At 42.0% G+C, this 16668-nt stretch overlaps 1 protein-coding gene across 21 annotated transcripts in view; it reads right to left on the bottom strand.

The window, feature by feature from the left end:
• FBRSL1 (fibrosin like 1) overlaps nucleotides 1-16668 on the bottom strand; it is a 551083-nt gene that overhangs the window by 179364 nt on the left and 355051 nt on the right. For all 21 annotated transcript variants that reach the window (XM_075770082.1, XM_075770095.1, XM_075770098.1 and 18 more), the window contains one exon: nucleotides 5433-5462. In XM_075770082.1, the coding sequence (XP_075626197.1) occupies nucleotides 5433-5462 (30 nt within the window). The remainder of the gene's footprint in view (nucleotides 1-5432; nucleotides 5463-16668) is intronic.

Raw genomic sequence — 16668 nt, 5'->3', positions numbered from 1 at the left:
CCTTCCCTAGATCTCACCTTCCTTGATCAGCAGCTACCTGACACAGCTCTTCCCTCCCTGGGCTCCAGCAGCTCCTGTCTGCTCTGCTCCTGCCTCTGTAACCGCTGCTGTAATTCTGAGCATTGTTAAGACCATCTTCCCCAAACTTTTTAATCTGTTGTCACGGGGCTTTATCTTATTTTTCGGTAATCTCATATACAAACACACATACATAGAGTGACCACTTCTACTAGAGCAACTCATATCTCTCTCTCCATTATTACATCCCTTTCTTCTGCTGCCTAAACTATGATTTTTCCTGTGGGCTTGTAGACACCCTTTCAAGGTCTACATGGCTGAAACAGAACTGATAGTTTCATCCCCCAGATCTTCCACAGTTTACTCTCCTCATTGGTTCCACTCATATCACTTCTACCTCTCGCTCAAGCCCATAGTTCTCAGCACTCTCTTTGATTCACACCATGCCCTACACCTTGCTATCCAACTTATGTTTAAGTCCTGATACCCTTTTTCTCTATAACATAATGAGCATCCTCTGTTCATCCACACAACTAAGTTCTTGGCCAAGCTCTCACTACCCCACCTTTCGTTTACCATTTTATCCTTTCCTCTGGTGATAGCAGATGTTAACTATGCCCTTGTGCCAAGGAAAAAGCTGCCACAAGATCATTTTCCTAGTCTGTGGCTTTCCTTCCTTCACAGCTTCCCACTTCCCAGATCTCAAACTATCACTCTTCATGTTTTCACTCTTTCACAGCTTACCTCTTCTTCCCAACACTGACACTCAGTATCGATGTAAACTCTTATCTCTTGCAGGTCTGGCTTGATCATCCCCTTGTAAAACTTTCAAATAAGCACCTCCTTACAACTTACCATGCCTTGTGCTAGAGAGAATAACTTCCCATTCACGGCCATAAAGCTACCTGATTTTCCCTCTCAAATGCCTCCTAAAACCTTCCCCTTTACCTTAATACCTACAAACTCAAAGGTGGACAATAACGAGGCTGCTGACATACTGAAACAGTGCTGCTGTTAACAGTTCCCCCCCATTTATCCGAGTCCCTTCACTCTAATCCGATCCTTAAGCCACGAGTTGTTCTGCACCTATATGGCACGTAGCAGGGTTGGAACCCAGCCCGTGGTGGAGCGATCATAGCACTACTGTGTTGCTCTTCTCCCGTGGATCAAGTGCTAAATTGCACCTGCTCGTGCACTGCTGTATGCTTCCAGGCACCTACTGGGACGCAGAAATTAGCACGGCAAACAACAGCATGGCAAGGCTGAATTCACATTGCCGCAAGCAGGGCCTAATAAACTCACTGTGCTGTTGCAGAAAGTAGTGTGAAAACACTGTTTTAGAAACCTGACTTCAAAACTTTTTGCTTCCACCTTGGATATATCTTTAGCAGTCTCAAAGGTTGCTTGCTATAGCTAAAACACAAACTACAGAACAAATATACAGTAAATACTGATTCAACTTAGAAATACAGTGTCATTTTTTTGTACATCTAACTTAGCACCACATTAAATGAAGGAATGCCTGATATCTAACCCCTGATTTGGAGAGCTTGCTTACACTGCGGGGCCATGCAATTAAGCTGACAACCCACAATTTCACGCACAGCAGACAGAAGTCCAAGACTGAAAGAACATGAACACTGAATTACTTTTAAAGAAAGAAACAGGCTTTTTTTTTTTTTTTTTTATGCAATCTTGAACACTGTTATTAAAAAAATGAGAGCAACATTTTGGAGTAACGAGTAGAGATTACTCATTCCCTTGTTTTACACAAGTTGACTTTTGGCTTTCTGCAGAACACTATTTAACAGAGCACATTACCAAGCTGCTAGCCACTTTTCACAGTGATGCTAAAGCAGGTAAGAGACAATAAGTGGAACTGTTGATGGTTTATATTACTCTATTATGTTAATGTTCACTAAAGTATGCCATAAGCTCTCTCATTACATGTGTATAAACCAATTCTCTGTGGTGTTATTCCTGTGCTAAATGCTATAACTACATAAATCTTGAATTAATGGAGACTTTATAGTTCCTGAAAATGAAGGGTAATTGCTATCTGTTAATGCTGTTGTTGCTATTAAAGGAAGTATATATTTTCAGTAACAATGTTTATGGACCGTGAGCCTCACATCACAGCTACTGCACAGTGTGGAGATAGTGTAATACGATTGTCAGACTGACTCCCTTTCTCTCCCTCCTCCCTCACAAAAAGCACAGTATCATTTCCACAGCTTGGACAAACTGCCCTGCAATTCTCCCAATGGTTGCAGAGTCCAAACCGATGTCCTTCAATAAACATACAGTTACAGAAAGAGGATTTGCATTTCCATCTGTGGGAACGCATGACTTGCTAAGTTTCTCGCTTGGTTAAATGGCTGGACAGCTCACTTTATTAGTTTGGGTATTTCGAACAGTTCTTCGAGAAGTGTGTGGTGACAGAATGATAGGTGTGAGAAACTATCATCCCACTTACTTCCTTTGAGATTTCAGCAGTGATGCAGAAGTGAAAGACTATACTTGGCCAGAGACAGTTCTCAGAAAGTAGATGGGATGGACAAGTCCCCAGCCTTGAGCTCCTGTTCTCCCATTATTAAAAACAGCAGCGCACTGTTTGGAAGCGCTCTCACAATCTGCTGTGAAACTGTAACTTGCACTAAACTAATGGCTCCTCAATTCTGATATACTGTACGTATGACTGACTATGCTCAATTACTTTTCTCCCCTGGAGTCCTGCACAATGCTGCACAAGGAGAAAAACAAAACCATCAGGAGTGTGTTTATATTTTTCAATGAAGTGAGGGTGAAGCCTTAATTTTACTCTAACGCCTATGTTTTAAAACATTAAGAGCTCAATAGCCCATATACTTATGAACTAAATAAATAGTAGATAATTAGTAGCATGGTACAGAGAGAGAAGTAGGAGGTGGAAAATTTCAGTTTTGCTTCTAGCTCTATCACTGACTCAGTTTGTACGTGTATGTGAACTTCTTTTTTTGTCTGCTTTCCTCACGAGTTATATACAGATGACAGTGATCCGCTGTTTATGACTAACAAAAAGTGTTATGCAAATCAAAAGTACCTTAGTAATTCCTGCCCTGCCCTTCATTACTGCCGGCGCGTGTAGGTGTACCTAGAGAAAGTTGCTTATTGCTGACCAAGCAGGAAAGCAGGCTTGTTCTGTAGCGCTGTGAAACGAAGCTGACCCGTCATGTAACTCGGGAAGCCTGATGCTGGGCTAGACGGTATGTTGAATACTCCATCTGGCTGCGATAGCCAGAGCGCATTATTAGAAGATACATTTTTCCAACACATGGAAGGGGAAAAAAACACTCTTCAGTGTAATCCCTCAGGACATTCATGCCAATATTATTATAGCTCCTTGTTGCATCAGCCAGGTTAAGTTCTAGACAAATACTGAATGTGTTTCCAGGGGAGTATAGTATGTCAGGTATCAACAGAGTGCCAGGCAGCCCTTGTGTTCCCCAACTGGAAGACAATATTGCATTTACATTATGTCTATGAAAAGTTTGAACCTCTTCACTTCAACCTTGGTGAGTTCACATGCATGTGCACACGTCTTTGCTGACAAGAAGAGCAACCCTACTTAATTCCAAAGACCTATTTAATAGAACCAATGTCATGTCTCATGTCTCTACAGATCAGGCAAGAGATAGAAAGATGATGATCTTGTGCTGCTCTCCTTATGAAGAAAATAAATGTTATTATTAAGGTGGAGTTACCTTAAGGAGAAGGTAGCTGGGAAATATGTGAGCCTAGAAGGTCAAATTACAGTTATAGATATGTAAAGAAATGCCATATTAATGGTAAGGAACACTATAATGGCCTTTCATTTGCTGTAAAGGACAGTAAGTTACCAGCCAAACACAATGCAGCTTCCTCTGAAGGTAACCTCAGATCCCACATTCTGAAAGCTAATCAATGTTGTTCAGATTTCAATTTCTTCTCTACAAGGTGAAGTCAAACCTAATCTAACAAACGTCAGTCTCAGATGTAATGCCGCTAGCTGGGTCTACCAGTGTAATTTAGATAATCATTAATAGCATGGCTGTATAATAAAACTACATGTCACTTACAACTTCATCTGAGGTTTGACTGGCAGATCTTTAAACAGTTTTCTAAGTGATTGCTTTTACTTTCTTTGATTGGGCAGTCTACGAAATGTTTTAACCCCATGGTATCTAAGCTTTTAGGGAATAATTTTTCACCCTCACCAACCCTGCCATCAGCTCTGCTGCTGTGTAACCTTGTAAGAAACAGAACTTGGGGGGTTGTGGTGGTTTCAGGGAGTGACTTTGTACATATATATACATTAAAAAAAAAAAAAAGGTACAGTATCTTTCACTCAACATATATGATTTAAATGTTTCTCTTCGATCAAGCCTTCATCTCAAAACACGGTTTTTGCGATACTCGAGGATATTTGGTATGATGGGATTTTTAAAAGAACTTGAAGAAACCTTAATGCTCCCCAACCTCTAACAATATTTAAAAAAGAAAAAGACTTAACCAGGAGACACTTTTAGTGTAGTCTCTTGAACTCGTGGTAACCTCTGATGTATGGCTGCAGCCAAGTATGCTGCCAAGGAGACAGGGCTATCTGAAGTCAGCCTTTACTTCTGTAATGCTGATCCAGTAGAAACCTGCATGCCACAGCTCCTCATGAATGAATGCAAGAGACCGGACAGCCAAAATACGATAAAAGTTTGATGAAGATCTAACCTGAGACTGCCAAGTTTGATCTGCCAGAAGAGAAGTCTGCAAGGGATACTCAAAGTCTTTTATACATTTGACGCTTAAAAGCGTGGTGCAACTGTTGCTATGTAGTGGGAGTTCTCTGTTTTCCTTGCAAAGGTGAAACAGAAGTCCCTATACAAAACCACACAACTACAACCTTTCAACAACTAACCTCTGTATCCAAAAGAAGGTCAGAAAAATCATTGCTGTGTGATAAATACGCATGCAACATGACAAAACGCTCCTTGACAGTTACCACACTGCCTTTGAGGGTAGGTACCAGTTATCCCATCTTCTAAACTGATTACAAAAGTGACATCTTCAAAGGTTAATATAAATAAAATATTGGCTCCTGACAAATTACCGGAGGAGACTTCCTCTGAAACAGCACTAATGCTATGACTCAGGTCTCACCAAATGCTCATGTAATAATCAAGAAAGCCTATTATGTTAATGGAAATTTCTCATCTGTAAACAAAAACTAGTGAAGATCACAGAGTACCTGATCCAATGTTTTTTTCCATTCAATTATAGATATTTTTAAATTAGACATGAAGACTTGGAGGAAAAATATTATTTTCAAATTCATTCTTATTTTGACTATGAGGGAATTTCCAAGCTAGGAAAGCACATGAAAGAAGAAAATTCAGTCTTACCTTATCGTCAATATCACTCTCGCTGTCACACTGTGGATTAGAGAGAGAAAAAAGATTTTGAGAAACATCTTTACGTGTAGGGATCTTTTGCATCATCCTCTTAAATCTTTAGGATAGCTGTTGATGATGTTCTCAGTTCAATGAAACACACGTTTGATGTTTGCAGTAATGCCTTTTAGATTGCTAGCATAAACCAGACAAAGCCAATTTCTCTCTTCTTGTACAAAAATATGGTATACTCTTACTTGGATGGGGGGAAGCGAACTTTAAACAAAAAAGACAATCAGCAATGCATTATAATAACAACCATAACACGAATACCACAACAAAAAGCATGCCTTTTTATCATCCCAAATTGTGGAATATATAGTAACAGTTTTGCATTGCTTCACCTTGATAAGCACTTTGTCATCTAACAAGGAAACTGTGAAACTGGCAATCAATTTCTAATTTAACGAGTGGTACCAAGAATAGTAATTAAAATACATCATAAATTCTGGTACATTTTTTAGTTTGAATGAGATCACGATCCCAGGAGGAAGTGTTTACTTAAAGAGTTTCAGAGTGTAATCTCTTACAGCCTCTGAAAATGAAATGCTCTATTTTCACAGCAGAAATGATGGAAAGATAACTTGAGCACTGAACATTTCAGGACATGCACATCTTCTTGGCTAGAGCTGAGAATGATTTACAATCGGGAACAAAAATAAATCTCTTGGTGTCTGTTACACAAACAGAAAGTGGCCAGTGAGTGTTGTAGCTTTTGTGCCCAAGGGGAATTTTCCCCTTCAACCAGCCACTGACAGGGATGGCCCGGGTGCGGCACCCCGTCAAGTTCACTGGTTCAGTAAGAGGAGACTCTGCGAGCCAGCAATGACAAGCTACAAATGTGGAAATGGTCCATGAGAATGCACGTGCTTTGGTGTTATGAATGTGAAAGAAGGAATAGATCTGTGCAGTCCATTTCGTCCAGCTCCTGCTCCTCACAGAGCGGGGAGGGGGATCTTTCCTGTCACATCCTTTTATCCTAAAGTTACAGTGCAGAAATTTCAGCTGTGACATTCTTAGTTTTCTGCAGATTTTCGAGAGACTATTTAATCTCTTCTTCCTCTATTTGGCACATGAAATGATTGACCTCAAATACTTGAGGAACGTTTTACTCTTAAATTCTCTGGAACACACTGAGCACATGAAGAACCACAACACAGCAGAGGGGTCTCCCATGGTGACTCTGCAGTGAAAACCACGCGGCTTCCCAACTGACTCCTTATTTCCATTCAACTGCAGTGGAAACGGTTGGTTTCAGCAACCTGTTTTTCTATAGTCTTGACTAGGCAGAACCCTTTTTGTTTCAAAAGGAAACAGTTTTACACTGTCCCACCTGATCCACAGCACGTTTTTCACAGAGAAATCCAACTGTTTAGAAGGATGCACACAGATCTAATGGCATCTGTAACCATTCTGGGAAAAAAAAGAACCTGAAGCAAAAATGGAAGAAATTACAGGAAGGCAGGACGCTGCTCTGTAGGGGCCAGGGAGCAGCGGGAGGGCAAATCCTATGGGAATAATGAGTGTTAATGCCAGCAGACTGCATTAAGCCCTAGCCAATTACGTTGTGCATGGAAGGCAAGAACATCGGATAGCCACGTCTTTAGCAAATACCTTCCCATAAGCCATTTGTGCCTTTTGGGGGGACTTTTATTCCATCACTGAGCTTTATGAAAATTATTATAGGAAATTATGAGTTTCTTTTCACAAACCAGACATTCAGATCAAAAGTAAAATCAGTCCTGATAAATCACCAGCAGCAGCCATTTGCTGACTCTCCCAAACCCATGCCACCTAACCATGAACAATTAGAAGTCTCTGCTCTGGGCCTGGAATGGGACTAATTGTCCATCACCACGGAGACACGCTGAAACAGGTTTGCTAGGCAAAGGCTGGCCCAGTACCTGCTGCATTTGTGCTTGCTCAAGACAGTGCTAATACATGCTGACAAAGCAACACAGTCATCAAAACCAAGGCGAGGGGTGGGGGAAGATGCAGTCACAGCAGTACACTTGTTATTATTTACACGCTCCTGAGAAACGCTGGCTGCTCAAGGGAAGCCCTTCACGTCCACCCAGGAGGTTGAAATCAAGTCAGGACGCTACAGGGAGCGTGCATCCCCTGAAATTACTGGCATAGTTGAGCGGGTCACGAAGACCAAGTTATTTTACCCTTTAAATCTGGTCTACGCTAAAGTATCTTAAGTCACCATGTTAATCACTGTGCTCACTCAACCCGCAATCTCACCTTTTAGAGGCAGAATGTTTTGATGACGTGATGCAACCTGCGCAGTTTGCAGTAAAGCACGTTACAATGGAATTACACCAATCACAAAAATGGCGTAAAAATTAGTTAGTACACTCAGCCCTGTGTTGCTTAAAATTGTGTGCTTAGACAACAGGAATACAAATTTTAATTCTTACAGGGACTTAAAGAATGATACACTAAAGTAATAAAAAAATCAGATAAATTAAACTCGGAAATATATTGACTAGAAAACATTCAAAATTATCATTAAAACTCAGAGCCTATGAGCTCTGGTTTAATAAAACCACAGTACTCTAAACCTTAATAAATTTAGCTTAAAAATATTTGAGTGCAGATGTAAACAATTTTGGGGAACTTTAGTAACCATTATTATTCAGATACAACATAGTATTTTAGTCTTGCTCTCTGTTTTTGTAACAACACTTGTCTTCCTATTTCTTACGGCATTTTGATATTTAAAAAAAGGAGGACAGGCTTTTTCTTGTTGAAAACAGATTTGACGTCACAAATTTGCATGCCTATAATGAGTCTAAAAACCTATTACAGATGGTATGCATTACGAAAAGGTGCAGAATTGCTTTATTTAGATGCCTAATTTTGCTCTGTACCAATGTGCAACTTTGTCTCATGTAGATAAGTGAAAGTTGCAAAAAGCCAGTGAACCATCAATTCCACATGCTAAATTTTATAAACAGACATACAAATGAAGCAAACATCTGCTCTCTGAGGATACATTTTCCCCATTCAGGATCTGTAAATACTCCATAATTAATTGTTTTTAAAATGAAAAGGACAGCAAAGAATTTTGTTTCATTTTAGCTTACATCTTCCTTACTTTAATCATGACTGCATCAGTCTTGCAACTGAAGAAGCCAGCGGGGCTGTGGATGCAGACCCACACGCAAATGTCGCTCTATGCGGACAGGGCGCCTACCATGCAGCTGCGACTGCAAGACGGGTGTTTTAAAAACTCTATTTCTGAGAGCAAGTTGCATAATTTCTTGTTTGCCTTATGAAATAGCTGTCCTCTCCCACCTCTCCCAGCCGTGTAGGACTCACTCATGCACGCAAACTGTCCCCACGTTGATTCCTACTGCGTGGCTTTGGAACCACCAAACTATCGTATCTCAATTCACGTAAGAATGAAGTCCCAAGCCTACCCAAAGCTACTAAGCAGTCCACATGGTGAGAGATCATGGGGGAAGAATTAACATAGCATTATTTATAAAATTTGTACTTCTGCTTATCATACAGCATCCTAGAAAATGGAGAGGTTGAGACTCATAGCTACCAACCCACGTTAATCTCCCACCATCTCCTCAAGAAAATACAGACGGCTTTGGTGGGAAAAAAACCCAAGCTTCAGAATTCACTTAGGTTTTCTTCTTTTTATTTTAAAGAAAGAGGCTCCCACATTCACATTGAGAAACAGGAACCCACAGGCTGCTGAACACGCAATCGCACTGAAAAAAACGATGACAGCAAAACCAAACCCGCCTGGGCAGATCTGCGAAAAACCGCTGTTGACCCCTTCCCTTCGGAGGTGGGTGTTAAAAACACGATTTCAATGGGCTGTTTCAGTTTCTGTGGTAACAGCCTTCAGTCTCCATGCACCCTCTCTCCTCCAGCCTCCTTGCCTCCGCTGCCCGCCCCTGCAAAGCCCTGGGTTGACAAAGAGAGATGGAGGTTGGTGTGTTGCATGGCCAGGATGTTTAAATTAATAATGAAGTCATGGGAGAAACTTCGGTTTGACCCAGAGGATTTTCTGTGTCTTATACGACAACTTACTCTGGCCTGGCGAGGAGGCTGGTGGCGCTCCCTACACAGGCCATGACTGCGCTGCTCCTCCGCCACCCGCAGAAGCTCACCTCCCACGCAGCTGTTGTCAGAGGGACAAAAGCCCTTGTCAAAACAAAAAAGTTAAAGAAAATGTGGAGAATGGTGACTGTTGACAGCTACGGGGGCTCATTGAAAGACAAAAGCTTCAATTACCTGGATTTTTCTAAAGGCCTGTTAACACTCCTGGTCTATAAGCGAAACTGTAAACAACCATTGTGCTGGGTTCATAAAGGCTCCTAAAAGGATTATTCACTGGGTTGTGCCAATTGCCTCTCAATTCCACCAAGAATGTTTGCAAAGCCGACCCCTAATTGTGCCGCTTTTTGGAAACGATTTTGTGCAGTGACAGATTCCAGTCAGAAAAAGCCTCCCATGAGGTAAAGTTAAGCAGAAACAACACACAATTCAGGTAGAATCGGCTCTGGGCCCTGCAAAAAGGGCTCACCCCTCCCTTCTCCCTGCTTCTGCCACACAGAGGAAGACGATGCAGATTTTGCAGACGTGGGCCCTCCACCCAGGATGACCCAGCACCAAAAAGACTGCCAAGCCGGCCACAGATTCACCAGGACAGGGCACAAGCTAGTGGCTGCTCCAGAGGAAGGTTCAGGCTCTGGATGAAGCAGGGAGTGAAGCTGTCCTAATTTCCACCTAAGCAACTGCAGCAACTCCACCATCCTCTGACCCATCTGTTCCCCTGCTGCACTCAAAAGACCTGCGGAATCAGAGACAGCTCCCACATGCTGTGGCTTCCTTTTTTTCTGGGTATTTTTTGTTAGCTGACATGGAAATTCACATTTCAAGACCCCCCTCCACCATGCCTTTCCCACCAGGCAAGGAGTTACGACGCGTTCCAGCACTTGCTTGTACAAATCATCTCATCAGAGGAGAAAGATGGACTTGTGGCTACTATAAAACACAGGCAAGGGTGTATTTGGAGAAGGGCTTCTCTTACCATGGAAATGCAGATGCCACCAGCAGCACACCTGCCTACAGTGAACTGAAAATAAACCTCTAACCCCTCCCTCACCCCAAACAAGATAAGGTTGAAATGGGAAATACAAACGTTACCCGCTGTGGTTCACATGACGTACAAGCATAAATCAGATCACTCCACATAACAGCAATGGATACTGCAGAGGTATCATGTATTAACATGAAATCAAATTCTCACATAACTACCTCATACAAGGTACTAGAGCTCCAAGAAACAAAACCAGTCCCAAGTCTTGCAAGACTGCAACAAGATTGGCAACACTTGGGTCTTATGTCATCAGGTGCAGAGAAACACTGTTATCTGAAATGGGGCCACATCCTCCAAGCTTTTGAGAATTGCATAAAAGTCACCGCGGGTTAGTCACATAAATATGGTACCTCCTACTCCACTCAAACCCAGAGGTTTATGTAGGTTGTGCCTACACCACCTCAAGGCTATAGGGCCCAGCTGTGCCAGACACTGCACAGCACAGAAGTTACAGGTTCCTGCCCAAACAGCTGACAGAAAGGCTTGGTTTTTCTTTGCGCGCGCGCGCACACACACATATACCTACAGGTATTATTTATATTATGATTAAGCAGAGAGTGATAGACATCTAAGCTAGCCGTGTGAAAAAACAGATCCCAGCCCAGAGGGACGTGTAATCTAACCAGTTTACCTGCAACTAAATTTGTGTGGGGAAGTGTAAGGCTGAAAGAAGAGGAGGCAAAAATATTAAATGTATAGTCTATAACATTACAGTGCAAGCTGGCAGGGTAGAATATATATGTAAAAAGTTGCACAGACTATATGAACAGTGTAGATACCTATGGAGCTTGCACACCCACTCAGACAGTCCCAGAGGATGGCCATGTTGCTGCTATCTTACTATTTCCAACCATATTTAGTTACTGAATTTTCCTTTAATAGCGAGGCTTGAGGAAGTATTAGGCTTAAATCCCAGTTTGCTAATGTTTCTTTCAAAGGAAGAAGTAAAATCAAGCCTATTTTTAAGAGCCCTCCGCCTCGCCCTGTCCTCTGAGCTAACTTCCCGGGAGCGGCTCGCAGCAGCAGCGCGTATGGATGCGTGCTTGTGTGTGCAGGGGGAGGGTGTTGTTTCCTATTAAGTCTGGCATCAGATTCATGTCTGCAGGGGCTTGCTTAAGATGATAGGAAGAGAGAGTTTTATCATGAGCCAGACTGACAGAAAAGCCTGCTAATGGGACTTGAGGCATACACAGGAAAGAAAGTGCCAAAACATTAAGCTACCGCCAAGTGTCAGAGGGCCACTGATTTATTGCAGCAATTTTGCCACTGTGTCCTTTATAAGGTCCCGCAAGTCCTTCCTCCTGGCAAGAAGCTGTGAGCTGCTGCAGCTCGGGGAGAAGTTTAGATCCAGAGCGCAGAAAGTGTCCAAGTGAAAGGCGGGGGCCGGGGGGAGGACGGAAATCGAATGTTGACTTGAACTTGCCCCAGGCAGCAGAGTCCTCTTAGCTCCACTGCCTCCCTGACAGTTTGATGAAATGAGTCAGGGCCTCCCTATGGCTAGACCAGCTCAGGCTTCCAAGTGCCGGGGTAGAGCTGCAAGAAACAGATTGAGCCTCAGGGCAGCAATTTTTTCTTTTTTTTTTTTTTTTTTTCCCTTTCTCTCCTCAGCATTTGGCTGGGGGAAGGGGGAAGTTATGAGCACTACAGATGTATAGGCTGAGCCTTTGTCTGCGGAGGGGGAGGGCGAGGGGGAGAGAGAAGAACAGCAAGAGAGTATTAGCTATGGCAGCCGAGAATAGCCCTGAGCACTATAACTAATTTTGAGGGGCAGTGATGCATTGTACGGGCTATGTGCTGTTTGGTCTGAGGGGGCCCCTGTTGTGAAGCAGCAATCAAGAGGACATTTTGTTAAGTGACCAACAGCTGTCATCTGCAAGCCCAGAGTAGGGAAGGAGGGAGCAAGGGGGAGGGAAAAAAGAAAAAAAAAATAAAAAATAAAAAGAGCATTTGTCCCTTGGAGGCAGAGCACATTAATCCACCAATCTGCCACAGCTTTAACTCTAAAAGTGCTCGGTGCCTCCGAAGAGCCAAACTCCGCTCCATCAGCTGCCTGGAGAGTTGGGTACCTCTCGCCCCTTCAGCCTGCCAGATGCAGGGAGCTTCCCTACCTCTGCGGGTCGAGGAACCAACGCTAAAAATACTGTTTAAGCCTCTTTTCATTCCATAAAATTGAGTTGATCTACTGCAGCTTAGGGTCAATCCCTCAAGGACTGTTTTTTCCCCCCCTTCCCTTTTCCTTAGCACTCATAAATTAATCAGGAAGACCCCGACTAAGTCATTTCATGCTGTACAACATAAAAGAAAGTCCCCTGATGATCCATGCAAGGATCTATCAAAAGCGGGAGGAGGGAGGAAGGAAGGGTTAGGGAAGAAGGAGAAAAGGGAGCGGGGGAAGGAAAAAATCTCAACCTTTTTGATATTTTAGGATAAAAGCTGGAGGACTTTGTTACAAATTCTAGCCAACATCAAAACACCTTAAATAATTCAAAGAACATGTTAAAGGGAAGAAACTGAATGTTGCTCTGATGTTCAGTTGATGCAACGCAGAATATTACCCAAAACAGCACAGCCTGTTAAGGGAGACAGCAGCCTTGAGCATTTCAGTTCTTTAGAAAAATGTCAGAACCTGTAAAAATCATAATTTCCAGCAACTTTTTTTTTTTTTTTTTTTTTTTTTGCATGATATAAACTCAGCGAGACTGAAATGTAGGTTTCTGACAAGCTGTTAACAAGACAACTTTAGAAATCTGTCTGGAGCTCTCAGGGAGATGGGCTGCCATTTCACTGCTTCGAAGAAGTTCATGACATGACAAGCAAAAATCAGGGAACAGAGACCTAAAAACCACGGTGTAATTTTCATTTGCTTCTGTCGTGAAAGAATTCAAGCAGAAATATTAGAAGGCTGCACAACTAAAAAAGCCAGCAACTGGAAAATCATTGCTGTGGTTTGACAAGCACATCTTTTATGCTGAAAATGGTTTCTTTATTATTACACCTATATACAGGAAAGCACTTTTGGAAGAAAAAGGGATAATCACAAATTATTCCTTGAGATCTACAGCTACCTACATTCAAGCCGAGTCTAAAAATGGCCTAGTTCATGGGAGAGAGTGACCAACCCATCTTGAAAAAGCTGTAAGAGCCACCTGACTTCTCTTGGTTTCCCACATCTCTGCCCTTTTCCTCCATAGGAAAGGTAGAAATATCTTTCCATAATGCAATCTTTTACTGGAGCCTGCACAGATGAATGTTGCTACATAAGCATTTAATAAAGACACATTCATTAAAAACAGAAAAGTCAGCATCAAATGCCATCTACACAGCGATGTTTGTACCACATTCAAGAGAGGCTTTCTGGCTGGTTTACCGTATTACACCTCCTACTTTAGGCCTTAATGTACCAGTATAATGCTTTTCCATAATTTTTGGATGACTTAATGATGTCTTTTCCAGAATCAATCCATTCCACTCTATGGTTAGAAAAAAGTAGATCAATAGATTGATTGATCATCGATCGATCGATCAACCTATTTCCATATAATATAGCTATTTCAATATACAATCTCTCTCTCCCCCTCACTATTTGGACTCATTTGAGGTATTAAATGGTAGGTTGATATAGCTGCCTCACAGTCAATTTACTGATTGTGATTGACTCATTATATCTATGATTGCAGACTCGGGCTACCCTTGGGACGGATACTTTGGGAAACCCAAAGATGGCCAGCTGCATACATACAATCTTATGCTTAATTTCAGCCCGTATTTGCCAAGAGAGAGAGAAATCAGACAATGCAGGAGGTCATTTTCAGTTGTAATGCCTGTGAATATACCAAGGGGTAATGTGAATTACGGGCCAAATTTAGCCCAGCATTTGCAAGGACCACACAAATAATGAACTGAAGCTTTTTCACCTCTTTTCTATTTCAACTCATTTCCACACAGCTCTAGTGGAGCGGTCCTACAGCCATGCTTGGGTAATTGAAAGGACACTGCACACAAAGTTGAATGGCTGACACTGCATTTCACCAATTTACGAAATGGAGGAGACACTGACAAGAAAAGAGATGCAGTCTGCTTCTCTTCTGAAGTGCTCACAAGTTCTTTTCATTCTCCCCTCACTTGGGCATTGTGTCACCCGTCACTCATTTTCTTTTCATTACACAGACACTCTAGGAGACATTACAGCTTCAGGGCTGTACATGGGCTTTCACTAAAGAACCAGAGAAACATCCATTACTTTCTTACTCTACGGTTTTAAGCTATGACTAATGCCGTTTGCTTGCGACAGGCATCTTGCCTTGCTGCCTCCCCTTTACCATGAGCCTCTTGGCTTGGAGTTACCTGGACCCTCTGCCCCAGCTGCTTCAGTCCCTCATGATCACCAAGGAGGAGCAGAAACCCAGAGGACTGGCAGTGACTCACTGCACAGAGCAACTCCACTTCTGTTTGATGCAAAGATGCCTAGACAGGATATGTCCAACAGAAGAAAAGTGGTTTAAAGCCACTATTTACAACAATTAGAGGGTGCTGCAGTTTGGAGGGGGGGATTTTTAAAGCTTTCTTTAAAATTAACAAGGAGTTTAGGACTTAATATGGATATAACCAAAAGCCACTTTAACCATAATCATCTGTCTAGTAATTTCTCACTTACTATAAACATCAGTTTTCTTCTTCTCTTTGGACTGCAAATGCAGTCCATTACTATGCTATGTCCACGTCATTGTGGAGTCACCAAAAAGTACTCAGCCACTACAAAACAACAGGATTTGTTTAAGTGCCCCTGCTCTAATGGAAAACATTCAGTTATTCTCAGCTCTCTGACTCCATGGTATGTGACTCTGTTTGGAAGTTTCATTTACATATTTATTTAGTGGAGAACATGCATGGGCTGTCTTCCCTCAGTGCAGAACCATTATTAGCTGCAGGAAGCTGTTAGAGGAGATTTCAGCATGGAACTCAGGAGGAAAGGCATTTCTTCATACCTTAGTATCCTGCTTAATAACAGTCACCCTCCAGAACAAGGGTGATGGGTTTCTGGTTATGAAACGTGCTGTGGTTTGTTACAGCTGATTCACATGTGTGTTTATTTTATTTCACTTTTTATACAGACACACACACACACTTTTTCTCAAGCTGCCAACTTCCTTCTTCCTTCCTTCTCCCTACAAGTCCAAGTGGTGCAGTGAAAAAAGGACACATCAGGCTATGCATGAAGACATCCACTTGATGATTTCAAAGTGCACCCCCAAGTATATCGCAGATTTTCCCCTTCAAATGCAAGCTGGACACCCACAAATTTCTAACATGAACATTCAGAAATAGGGATTCATTTCAGAATCTGAGCTGGCATCATTTAGGTATGAAGGCAAACCTCCACTGTGCCTTGTAACCATTTATTCTGGACCTGGCAGGATGAGTGTGCTGAAGCCAGTTTGAATTCAGCTGGGGTGAAGCTGGGGTGACAGGCTATGCACTTTGAAACGTACCACTCTGATGCTGTATGTAATATTTTTGCACACTTTTCAATTAGGAACTTTGGACCTGGAAAACAAGCTAAAGCACTTACTGTGTTCTCATCCTACATTAATTCAGTAAAATGAAGTACTGTTCATTTTTAACTTAATGAATATAGGATGGTTATACGAATCAGCTGCTTTGTTTTGTTGAATGTCTTTAGCCACTAAGAGGGGAAGTCCCTGTTGTTCTCAGGGACAAGATTTACAATACTTATATATAATTAATATAATAATTAATATAAGTTAATTCCAGTGCTATTTAATTCACAGCAAGGTTTATATTGTTGTGGCTAAAAAATATAAAGCTTACAACAGCTGCCACCAATGTTTACATTATTGAACATTAAAATTCAAATCTGGTAAAAGATTTCGCACAAGAATTGAGACATCTGCAGAAGACCTATTCTTCTAAGGAAACTCTCAGAGCATGTGCTTGCAGATTTCAACCACCGCTTTTAAAATAAACCTTGAGGGATGGATGCCCCACTTGCCCCAGGCAAGCTACTCTGGAACAAAGAAATTCACCAAGATAGAAATAAAA

This window comes from Balearica regulorum, chromosome 17 (genome assembly GCF_011004875.1).
Source record: "Balearica regulorum gibbericeps isolate bBalReg1 chromosome 17, bBalReg1.pri, whole genome shotgun sequence".
Taxonomy (NCBI): domain Eukaryota; kingdom Metazoa; phylum Chordata; class Aves; order Gruiformes; family Gruidae; genus Balearica; species Balearica regulorum.
The sequence above is the reverse complement of the archived record's forward strand: the minus strand, read 5'-3'. Positions and strand labels throughout refer to the sequence as shown.